The sequence below is a fragment of the Myiozetetes cayanensis genome, unplaced genomic scaffold, assembly GCF_022539395.1.
Source record: "Myiozetetes cayanensis isolate MyiCay16 unplaced genomic scaffold, myiCay2020 scf22, whole genome shotgun sequence".
In the NCBI taxonomy this organism is placed as follows: domain Eukaryota; kingdom Metazoa; phylum Chordata; class Aves; order Passeriformes; family Tyrannidae; genus Myiozetetes; species Myiozetetes cayanensis.
The window spans coordinates 4,537,659-4,549,873 of NW_026087434.1; the positions used below are offsets into that span (position 1 = coordinate 4,537,659).

Consider the following 12,215-nt stretch of genomic DNA (forward strand, 5'->3'; position numbering starts at 1 on the left):
TCATGTGCTCCTGACTGTCAAGAATTGCAATTAGTAATAGATTTGCTATGTGAACACCTCTTATTAGGTGCCAAATGGGAGTTGGTTGGGTATCAAACTGAGATTGCCTGGTTCATTCTGGGCAACCCATTTTACAAATACCTCACAACCCTGATCAGAACTAAATTCTCTTTCCCAGTGAAAAAATAATAGGTTAAATGTCTTATTAACAAGCCCTTGGCTGTTCATTTTCAATACATTGCTCCTTCCAAGCACACTACCTGATTGTGCCCCACAGCAGGGATAGACTCGAGTAAGAAAAGTTCTTCCATCTTCTTGTAACTGACTCATCTATTAAAATTCTAGCTGAGTGCACCAGGACATATTTCTAGTCTTATAAACATTTTTAATCAAATGGACTTTGGGTATTCAAAGGCTCTTTTATACTTTGTGAGTAATCAAACTAATAAGGTTCTTGCTTCCTTAATTTTGTATGCCTGATGCCAATTTTTAGGATTTAGATTTAATGGTTCCATCGTCCATAATAAGGGGTTTCTTTTGTTGGGATTTTTTTTTTTTAAGGCATTCTGATTCAATAGATCATTAAAAGCAATTACAGAGATGAGTTCAACAAGAGTCACAGGTACTAAAAATATTTTTTTGGTCAGGACTGCTCTAACAATATGTGTGCTGAGTAATTCAGTGCTCTCCTTAAGAGACACAGAAATCCACTTCAAAATCTTCCAGTTTCATCACCACTGTCAAGATGGTTGGGAGTCTTCTTAACCTGGTTCCACTCAGTCAGATTTCATGATAAGAGTGTTCTTATTTTCATTCAAAGTAAAAAAAGTTTGAAACAGTGATTTTTTTAAATTTTTATTAACTTGCATAGTATCTTGAATCTGTACATCTTTGATGGAACAGGAAGTTACACCAGTTTGAGATCTGTGATCACAGAACAAAGGTGGAAAAACAGGCTTTGAAAACTGTGAGGAGAAAAGCTCTGAGATGTGTTTGCTGGTAGAGTCTAGATCAAATGTCCAAGGCAGCATGGAAGGAAATGAAAATGGGAACAGCTTGGGGAGAGACAGAAGAAAGAGTCAAAGAGGAACAGGGGGAATGAGAGAAGATGGAGAAAAGATCCAACGTCTCCGTGTGCCCCTTTGAAGGTGTCGGCACATTCATTTTACAGGAGTCGGTCCAGGTTTTTATCAGAACCTCAAAGCAGCAGCTTTCCAGTCATGATGTCCACAATGTTGCATGCTCCTGAATGTTTTTACAGCCTGAAAGTTCTGCCTCAAAATAAAGCCAGGATATTGGGATACTGCTGACACTTCAGCTGTGCAGATGTAGCTGCGTGTGCAGGTCTGGGCTTTTCAGTGGTGTCCTCAAACTTGGCTCCTTTTGGATTTACAGATAACATAAGCAATATGAAACCTTATTACCTGTGACACTGTTAAATCAGATGACAGATTGTACCAACTTATTAACAGTGATACCTCAGAGATTAATAGATGTATTTCTCAGGGAACCAGCTCAGTTCTGCATTTCAAGAGCTCTCCTTTTCAGCAACAAGCTCTACCTTCCCCCTTGAGCAAAGCTGAGCAAGTGCCTGCCTTCTGGCCCAGCCCCAGCTGTCCTTGCAGCAAGCCTCTGTTGGAGACAACCAAAATCTTCAATTTGTACCAGAAGAGCTTATTCCATCCTAGAACTACAGAAACTGAGGGGCAATTCTTGCCATGGCAGTTTACAAAACTGTTACCACCGAATCCTTTGCTCACTTCTGGCACAGAGGAAGAGTTGGTAAATGGGACTGAGGGCCATGAAGGCCATGAAAAGTCAGATTTAGCCTGACGTCCAGCCAAGTCATGTTGCTCACTCTTCCCTCTGCTGCCTGTGGTGGAGGTGGTTACCTGGCAGAGGTGACATGCTTGGCTGGGGAGATGACTTAAAACTATGGCAGCAACTGCCAGCAGATCCCATCTGTCTCAGTCCTGCCATAAAAGATGTTGACGCTGGATATGGTTTATTTGTCTAAACTACAGAACGGTTTGCTTCGGTGTTCCTCTACTAATTGCTTTCGTTGAGGACTGAAATCATTCCAAATCCCACTGTAAAAAAGATCTTAGGTTCGACAACAGGAGCATGAATACATCATAATATTCTCCTAATTCATGCCCTGATTTGTACTGTACGAGGCAACACCACATTCATCTTATGGAATCACGCTTGACATGGACCCTTCACTCAGTGGAATAACCCTTGCTTGGAAGTTTGGTTGGAGTAGATAAGATTACAGCGTAGAGGCAGGGTAAGACAGCTAGTCAGGTTAGCACAGGAAGCCTCAACACTGTAACCTCCACTCGGTTGATGTGACAGCAAAGCAAGGGGTGTTTTGCTGGGCATCTCCACACCGGGACGGACCCCACGGGCCAGGGGGTGAGGACACCCTTGTGGAAGGGCTCCTTCAGCTTCCAGGCTTTGAGGAAGAGCCGCATTGCCACCGCTCGTGTCGGCTGAACGAGCCAAGACAATGCAATTCCGCCGCCATCCCCCGGCGCCGTTCCATCCCCCCTGGGGATGCGGGGACGAGCTGAACCGGGCGCCCTCAGCGCCCACACGGCGGCCGTGGCTGCCCGGCACCCTCAGCCAGGCCGCGGCTCCCGGCGCTCCCCCCGGCCCCATCCCCGCGCCGGCGGTGCCGGGGGGCGGTCCCGCCCGCCATGGCCGGGGCGGGCCGTGGCGCGGTGGGCGGGCCGGGACCGGGGCCGGGGCGGGGGCGGCGCGGGCTGAGGGAGCCCTGGGGCCGGTTAAAGCGGCCGCCGCCCGCCCGGCTCCACGCTCAGCCCGCCCGGCGCCCGCCGTCCTGCGCGCCGCGGCCGCTCGCTCGCCAATGCGGGCCCGGAGCCCGGCCCGAGCCGCCCCCGGAGCCGCCCGCAGCCCCCCGGCCCGACCCCCCGACCCGGACCCATGCGGCGGCTCCGGGAGCGGTTCCGGAGGTGAGCTCGCCCCGCTCGTCCCCCGGCGGGGATCCCACCCTTCCTCGCCGTGCCCTCCGCGAGGGATGGGTGGGGGAGCCGAGATTGCCGCGGCATCGCTGGTGCCGGGCGGGAAGGGCAGGGCAGGGCAGGGCCGTCCCGTCCCGAGCGGTGCGGGGAGATGAGTGGGTGTGTGTGGGGAAGGTCTGCGTGGGGTTTGTTTCTTTCTTTGTTTGTTTGCTGCCCCCGTTTAGCGGGCGGAGGGTCGCGCATCCGGCCGTGGGGCGGATCGCGCGGGGCCCGACCTGTGGCTCCCGGGCCGGGCTGGGTCCGGCACCCGCAGAGCGCTGGAGATCCTCGTCCAGCCGCCTCTCAGGGCAGGCTGGCTATGGAATCACAGAATCCGGCATGGTTTGGATAGGAAAGACCTTAAAGCTCATCCCGTTCCGCCTTCCATCCCCCTGCCATGGGCAGGGACACCTTCCACTAGCCCAGGTTTCTCCAAGCCCTGTCCAACCTTGGACGCTTCCAGGGATGGGGCATCCACAGCTGCTATGGGCAGCCTGTGCCAGGGCCTCCCCGCCCTCACAGGGAAGAATTTCTTCCTGATGCCCAATCTAAATCTACGCTCTTTTCAGCTTAAAAATCAACCCTTCTTCAGCTCAAAAAGATGCTGCTCGTGTTCGGGTGGCGGGAAGGGGGGGTGGGTTGTTGGTTGGGTAACTGCGGTCACGGTTTCTAGATAAAGATGTACGTCCGTGGGCTTTAGGTTCCTCCTTGCCCGAAGCTGGGATGCAAGGCTGGTAACTATTGACGGACAGTCCATCTCTGGGGCAAGGGCAGTTTCTATGGTGCTTTTCCTCAGCAGGTACCCACCACAGGGCTGCCCTGCTCTCCTTTCACCAACTTGCTCAAGAAACTAAGTACTGAAAGGGAAATAAAATTGAAAGAGAACGGAGAGAGAAAAATGCAAATGCAGTGGTTTTTCTGAGCAAGCCCACACCTCGGCTGTTAGGCTGGCTGGTGCCTTGCCCCTGAGCTCAGATGTGCTGCAGCACCCGGGGGTGACTTTTTGCTGCCCACTCTTCACTTGAAACGTTGCCTTTCGAACTTGCCGGAAGGTTGAGGACCTTTGGAGAGGTCAGTGGGATGCACGGGCACTTTTTTCCGTGACCTAATCTATGCATGGTACCAGAGTTGTTTATGGATTCTCTGAGTATTGCAGATTTCCTTTCATCTTTAGTATCGTGCTGTAAGTACATGAACCTTTACACAGCGTGTGATTTCACTGATATTTCCAAATAAGGGAACTGCTTCTGTACTGATCTGAATTATTTCTGTGCCTCAGATGTTCAGTGATAGTAAAGATTATGTGAACAGTTACAAACCACAACTAGATACTGTCAAATCCAGGAAGGAAGGCGCCTAGTGAAGAGGAATATGGCTCTACTTTTAACTGAATGAATTTGTGAAGAGGAAATATGGGCCAATTTGGCAAGCTTTTTATGAACCTTTTAGATTTGCTTCAAAATCTTACCTAAATGTTCATCATGAAAATGTAGTGCCGATCTGTTTTGACCTGCTGGTGATTTTTTTTTTTTTTTTGTCTTTCCTCTTGAAGACAAAGAGCCTAGATAACATACTAGATACTGAAGCATATATTTAGATACTGAAGCAATTTTGAACCCCGTTTAATGTGTGCTAATGGTGGTGTTGTGGAGTTACGCCCACCTTGTTGCAGTTTCTCATATGCTGTTATTTGTGGTTTATTGGGTCTAAATGGCTTCTGCTGCTGGAAAGCACAAGGAAGACAGACACAGAAAGGGATAATGTGCTTTTATGTTGGTAAAAGGAAGTATGAGGTCTTTTGAGCTGAATAAAGGAAATATACTTCCTGAAAAGACTATAAAAAAAATTCCAGATCTTCAAGGCCATTATCAGTGCTTGCTGTTTTTACTGACATTTTGCTTCATGCTTAAAAGAATAATTCATTCAGCAGATGGGAATCATGAATAAGGCGAGATTTGATGTCCCTTCTGCAGTCTGGGGTCTAAGCTTGCTGTGCTGCCAGACAAATGCCTTACAGAGACGTGCAGTAGATTTGGGATTTTGTAATTTATTTTTCTAAGCTGGATTTGCATGCGAAGACAAAGCATTAAGAACCCTCAGATTTTCCTCCTGCTTTGTCTCCCAAATACTATCCTCCCTTAATTCTGGAATCGCTGTGAAACAGGCAGCATCTGCTCCTTGGCAATGAATAGGAGCTGGAGATAGGGGTCTCTCACAAAGGATCGATCAGTCCCTGTGTTTGACATTTAAAATATTCCAAGTATTTCAAGATCAGAGCTCAAGTAGTGTAAAGGGAGGGGGGTATGGGTTTCTTCCCTCCTGTTTTAAATTGTCTTATGTCTTTCTCAATACCCCTTTTCCTCTTCTATTGGGAGTGTGCTCATCAAAGAAGGTTGTTTTCGTGCTGTGGAATTCTGGAGCTTGGACTTCCTTGGCCTCGAGCAGATGTTGAGCATTGAGAATGCATTTAAATTGTGAAAAGGAACTCACAGCTCAGCTCAGTGTGAAAGCATCCTGCTCTCCTGTCTGGCTGCAAGCAGTTCTTAATCTATTAATTTCAGTAATTTCATATTCTGGTACTGAAGGCATTAATATTTTATCGTGGAGGTTCTTGGGTTGTCAGTATGTGAAATGGAGACGTATTTGTGTTTTCTTGTGAGATGTGCTGCATATCCCCTGATTAAATGAGTCCAGTTCCACTGGAGTCCTGCAATTAAAGAATGCATCAGAGATTTGCTAGAGAATCAAAAGGCTTCACTTAGAAACATTTCCTGTAAATTGTAATCCAGTTCCGTGGGACTTTATCAGACTGTCCTGAATTTGATAATAACCTTAATGGTTGTGTTGTAGAGAGCCTTTGTTTGGGAGTAAACAGCATCTGAATGCTGTAAATTGAGCTTCCACTTTTAGGAAGGTGAGATTGTAATTCCCACCATTATCTTTTCTAGAGGAGGCAAACGTGACCTGTAGACAGGAGGAAGAACATTGTCCCTGTGTTTCAGTGTTCATGTGGCAGAAAACAAGAAGCATCTGTTGGTGGTGGAGTGGGATTTATTTATTTATTTATCTCTGAGAAAGGATAGAACCACTTCTGCCTCTAGAATGTGAATAAGTCTGTAACCACATTGTTCTGCCTTCATGTTGCAGTGTCACACTTGCCTGTAACTACAGGAGTACATGAGTGACTTCAGCAGTATGTGTCAGAATAATTTCTTCTGGTTTTGATGTGTACTTCAGTCATATCGCAGAGCAGCTATTTTCAAACCTCAGGTCTGTTTCTTAAGACATTAAACCTGATCTGTCAAACTGAAAATGAGAGAAACACAAGAGGAGCTGGAATTAGTACCCTGTGCAACCACCTCTGTAGTGATCCTCCCTCTGAAGTTGTTCCTGATAACGTTTATAAATAATTAATCATCAAAAGGCAGGGGGAAAGAACTGAAACTTTGCTCTACTAAGAGCACTGCCTGTGAGGAGTGACCTGAGCAAATGTGCCGGTGTTTGATGTCTGGGTCTCACAGCCTGTTGCAGTCGCTGCCTTTCCAAAGGGAGAGGTGCAGGAACCTCACATGTACAGCAAAGGTGCTACTGGGGTGTTGTGAGACCCGTTTTTTAAGGCAGAGGTAAAGCTGAACTCTGCCCCTCCTGCCAAAACACACCCGTGGTGGTGTGTTACTGCTGTAAACCTGTGGGTGAAGTGTTGCTGGTGTTGGGTTCTGCTGGAACCCTCTCTGGTGGAGAAACAGCAAGTTTCGGATGTTGAGGATGTCCAGTAAAGCTTTCGACAGCCGTGTTCCTGACCATTGTTGTTGTTACTGTATGTAAAATAAGGAATGTTTGAAATGTTTTGTAAGTGTGAAGTTCTCTGAAATCTGGTGCTTGTCTGTTTTACCAGCCTGGAGTTACCACATGTGAATGAATATTTGCATCGTTCCTGTGCTGCCACAGAAGGGAAAAAACCCCAACCCTTCGTGTAGATAACAGAGCAAGGATAGCTTTGTTACTGTCTTTGTGTTCTGCTCTACTGCTAATAGTTGTCTTCAAATTACTGAGAGTAAAAGGTTCTGATTTCTGAAGTGTTCATTCATAATTCTGTTTAAAATCTAACATTATCCCGAGCTCTGTTGTGGCTGCTTTAGGAAGATGCAGTACATTTTCTACTAAATGAAAGGAAAAACAATTAAAAGTAGTCCTCTACTGGATAATAGAACACCCCATTAGCAGGCTATCTTCAATTATTTATAGATTTTTATATGATAATAATACCTCACATAGAAATTTGGAACAGTGGGAGTTATAAAGCTACTACCGAGTATAAGCTTATTCCTTTTGGTTCTTCAGCTTTGGGTTCTTTTTTTTTATTATTATTTTATTTTATTTTTATTTTTTACTTCTTGTGGAACTTCTAAATACCATCACAGAGAAATGCAATAATATTCTGATGTCATCAGTGAAAAGTTTCCCATGACTTTGAATTTATGGAGTTAGGCAAGGGCAGTCTGAGCCCGGTCACTCGCTGAGCCAACAGATGCTTTTATTTTTAAATGTTTTCCTAACTTGGAAGCAGAACTGGGTAAACTGAATGTTCCAACTGTAGAGGGTGCAGAGATGGTCTTCAGCAGCTGTTGAAGACCTGTAAGCACTGGACAACAAATGTTCTGTGAGCCTGTGTTTATGATGATGGTGTCATTGTCCTCTTGGAGAGGAGAGCAAGGTGCCACTTGTCACTGACAAAGGAATTACCATTTTCTAACCGTATATTAACTCCTGCGGAGTTATTAATTTGCTAAAAACAATTTATACTCAGTATCTGTGAATTAAATTCACATTTAGCTTATCCTTCACATTAGTAACAATTGAAACTGTTTCTTGAAGTTGCCACAATTTGGGGAGGGATCACGACACTTTTATTTTATCGTTGCTGCTACATTTTCATATATGAGCTTAGAAAAAAATGGTTTACAAATCACTTAATAAATCAACCAAGAAAACCAAATGAAATATCCCTCGAATTTGGAACTGCTTACTCAAGCTGTAAGATGTGGGTTGGATGTTTTTGGTTGGTTGTTTGTTTTTCCCTGCGTTGAGGTCAGCCAATATTTTATGGATGTCATAAGAATAGGACTCATTTTGACTTAAACCAGGAGGGACATGGGGAAGGACCAACATTTGCCTAACAAGCTTTTTCTATAAATCTTGCTAAAAAAGCCTCCTCTCAGCTGTGAACATACAGACACATACTGTATTTGTTGTGAAGTTGTTCCTGGTTAGTTGGATACTTGACTAGTTGTCAGTGCGTGGTTTTATAATAGTTTCACAGAAACGACTCAAGTGTTTGGGTATTTTACTACAGTGAAACAAAACGTTTACGTTGGCAAGTTCTTCCAAAGCTTTCTCAAGTTCCATCATATTCTGTATGGCTTGCACAGACTGTGTTTGGTGTGATTGTTTGTTTGTTAGGTAATGTTTGAAAATTTTTAGAGAAAAAGGTGGAATGTCTGTGGTAAACCTCTTGACATTTTTCTTCTTCAGAGTTGACCATTAGAGTCTGCTTTCATCCCTGTGTGTCTTGAATCTTAGTTACAGACACATGATAGGATTGACCTTTAAGAAAACAAGAGCCTTTTAATACTCCAAACACAAATATTGCTTGGTATAGGAATCAAAAAGTCAGTATTCAGGCTGATTTATTCCAAGGTGTTGTAGAACTGGAATATTGCTGTAGTTTCAGGAACTTCTTAAAAGAAGAGTAACCCTTGGCAGCTAGGATGAAGTCCAGATTTCAAGAGTAATTCAAGTCCATATTAGCTAATTTACATAGGAAATAGCTCATTCTTCAGTTGACCAAGCTGTCAGAAAAGAGAGAGTCTTGATTAAAGATAACCAAGCACTGTGACAGCAGTCACAGAAATTGCTGTAACCTGCTTCTGGTAGGGAGGACCTGGGAGAACTGAGCTTAAATAACATGTCTGTACTTACAATTCTCAACGCTGCTGGGTTGGAGATATTCCTTCATGACACTCCAAGTGATGGTTTATTAACTTGCCTAAAAGTGCCTCTTAATTATTCAACAGGTTCATGAACCACCCAGCTCCAGCCAACAGCCGCTACAAACCCACTTGCTATGAGCACGCTGCTAACTGTTACACACATGCAGTAAGTACAGTTCTTTTTTATTCTCCTTTTTTTTTTTTTTAATATTCTTTTAAACCAGATGTTTCAGTGAATTTCTGTGGGTTTGGAATGCTAAATGCTCACCTTTGCCTGAGCGTATTCATATTTGTGACCTCACTGGTTGTGTGTGTGCATAAGCTTTAGCTCTGGCATTCCAGAAAATTAGATGTTTAGTGATGACTGGCCCCTGTTCTGAATCTTTGTGAGCTCCAGATGCTTCATGAGGTTCCTTTTTAGCAAAGTTATATGTCTTGAACTAGACATTTTTCCTCTGTCCCAGTCAAAGGATGCCTACGATAAAGGGAATATAGGCCAACAAGAGTTAACCTTGCAAGGTGGATTTCCCAGTTCTGTGCTGACATAATATTGTGTAATTGTGTACTGCAAGTATCAGAAAGCTTTATCCATGTTAAAGTAAAGGCTTCATCAGACTCCTGTGGGTATGAGCTAGAAGAGCTGGACTGGCTCAGTTCTGATACTTGATATCCGTGAATTGATTCTTCAGGAAATCTGCTGTTTTGCGAAGAGGCACCAGCAGTGCTGACAGCGTTGTGAAAACTCCCACTCTGTCCTTATTTTCATAATGTAAACGCTTATTCTAGGTGTGAATATATAATATAGACATACAGAATACGGAAAGCAATCCCCTTTGGTGTTTTGTTTTGGTTTTTTTTTTCCCTTTAGTAATTAGGAAGTTTAATTTGCTGTCTGGCACTTTGAAAAGGACTTAAAAATGTGTTTGTTTGTTTTTTGAGATAGCATTTGCCCTTTTATGAAAGCAGCTTGTGCTTCTCCTCAATCCCTTGTTTAACTCCAAACATCTGAAGTATGTTTGACTTTGTCCTCAGTCCCTTATCTCCAGAGTGTCTGAGTGAGCTGCAGATATGAAAGCTCAAGGCAGTGCCCAGGACTCTTCAGCTCTAGAAAGAGCTCTGTTCCTAAGAATCCTTTGTGAATATTTTATAAATAACCAACATACAGCTCCATGGTGCTGGTGAAAACAGAAATCACTTGGTTTTTACACATAGGAAAGTTAACTTAAGCTTCTGTGTTCCTAAGCCAAGGGTCTCATGTACAGCATTATGTAAATATATGCTTATTTGCCTAGGGAATGAAGCAACATTCTGTTAGTTAGCACAAATATGTAGTTTATCTCATAATCCTTGTGCAAATCTTGTTTGCTCTGGCCAAAAAGTTAGATTTCAAAATATCTGGCAGAGGTTGCTGTGCTCCTTAGCAATTTTAGCTTTCACCTAGTTGAAAAACAGGCATGTCTTATTCCTGCCTGTTAGCAGGAGGTTACAGCCAAGATGTATCAGTATTTTTTGGAATGCTGCAGTCTGTGCTGTCTAATTACCTCCTGAACATAGTCAAACTATGTGCTAAAACCTACCATGAACTGTTAAAATAAAGATGGATGCAATAACTAACTTTTGATCAATAATTAGAGGCTTGAAATGGAATCTAAGCTGGGAACACGGCGGATTATACAGAAAAAGCTTCTCTGTGTCACAGATTGTTACTGACTGTTAGATGGTCAAATGGCTGAGTCTTTGCCACTGGGTTTTAGGGTGAGTTTTCAATTAGACATTGCTGACTCTAAACAGAATTTAGCAATGTCTCTCCATGAAGTTTTGGAATAAAGAGGTGTATTCACAAGCAGTCAACTTGTAATTTATGAGTGGGGCTGTACTCCTCAGCAGGTATCCCATCTGGTTTTTGACTTAAAAATACACAGGAGTCAGTTTAGGCAGCTGCTTAATAAAAAATCCCCACTGATAAATGAGGGTGCAGGATCCCAGGCATCGCTTTTTGCTACAATACTTAAAAGGTAACTTTGTGTGGCAGAGTAAGGCATCTTCAAATTTCCAGCTAGTAAGGCTATTTAAAATGCCTTGATCTTTTTTTTTTTTTTTTTTTTAGCTTTAAATGAAACACTGACTTGCCTTCAGACAGTAGGAGACAGGAAGGGCAGCTCAGTAGTTGAAAACAGAGACAGAAAAAGACTGTTCTCTGTGTTTAGAAGAACAGGAAGGAAGCAGAGCATGAGAGAAGCAGGGGTTGTAAGAATTGGAGTTGTAAGGTAAGCTAAGTCTGAGGGGAGGGGTGGCTCTTTCATCATGAAACTTCCTACTGTACATAAGGTTTATCAGACAAAAGATGTGCCCTGTTGTGTTAAAACCTCAGAATTTAGGCATGGCTTGCTTTAATACTGCTGGAGCAGACAGCTGGAGATGGACACAGCCCTTGTGGCTCCCTCCCTGTCACACATGATTTTTGGCAGCTTTGTGGATCTTTCTGTTGTCTTCCTTTCCCGAGAGGAAGAGCATGGACCATCTTTATGCCCTCAGTGCACAGAAAATGACTTCATTTGCCATGAATGTTACGTGCAAAAGGAGAATTTCCAACAGATTTTTAAACCTCTCTGTGGGAGAAACAAAGAACACAGATAAAACACTGGCCAATGTAGCAGAATCCTGAGCAACCCCAGACAGTGGGAGGATACTTTTGTAAGTTGGTAGCCAGGGAGAGTAATTTCCCTGCTCAGGTTCACAGATTACTCTTTTCTTTGCCTATAGCTGTAAATAAAAGTATATCAATCCTTTGTCTTCCTCCTTATTGCAAAGGGGTTTTTACTTTCATGCTCTCATTTTGTTTCTCTAGAAAACTTAGGAAAATGTTGCCTTCTTTCTTGTTCTGCCCCACTTGTGACGTAGCCAGGATTAATCAAGGTGCTAAAATTAGTAAATTGGAGTATCACAGTTCTGGGTTTGTTCTCAGTACATTAAGTTACTGGGTTTGATGATAATCATTTGGAAGAGTTGCACTCCTTGATGAAATAAGCCAAGGTTTTGTGACTTGTAGCTGTTTTTTCTCCTGGGAATGTTGGCAACTTAGAAATGCTGTGTCATCACTCTAAAATGACACGGCACAATCACACTCGTTCTCTTAGATCTGATTCTTTGGCTACTTTTTTTGGTAAATATCCCTCCTTTTAAAGGACTGAGAATTGCT

At 43.7% G+C, this 12,215-nt stretch overlaps 1 protein-coding gene across 2 annotated transcripts in view; it reads left to right on the forward strand.

Moving 5' to 3' along the window:
* Window positions 1–12,215, forward strand: part of MMD (monocyte to macrophage differentiation associated) — a 40,264-nt gene that overhangs the window by 20,426 nt on the left and 7,623 nt on the right. Inside the window, exons 1-2 of one of the 2 annotated variants that reach the window (XM_050319245.1) lie at window positions 2,813–2,978; window positions 9,101–9,182. In XM_050319245.1, coding sequence (XP_050175202.1) covers window positions 2,950–2,978; window positions 9,101–9,182 — 111 coding nt within the window. In that variant the 5' untranslated portion in view covers window positions 2,813–2,949. Of the gene's footprint in view, window positions 1–2,812; window positions 2,979–9,100; window positions 9,183–12,215 lie in introns of those variants that run through there. The other variant, XM_050319244.1, reaches the window with a different exon arrangement.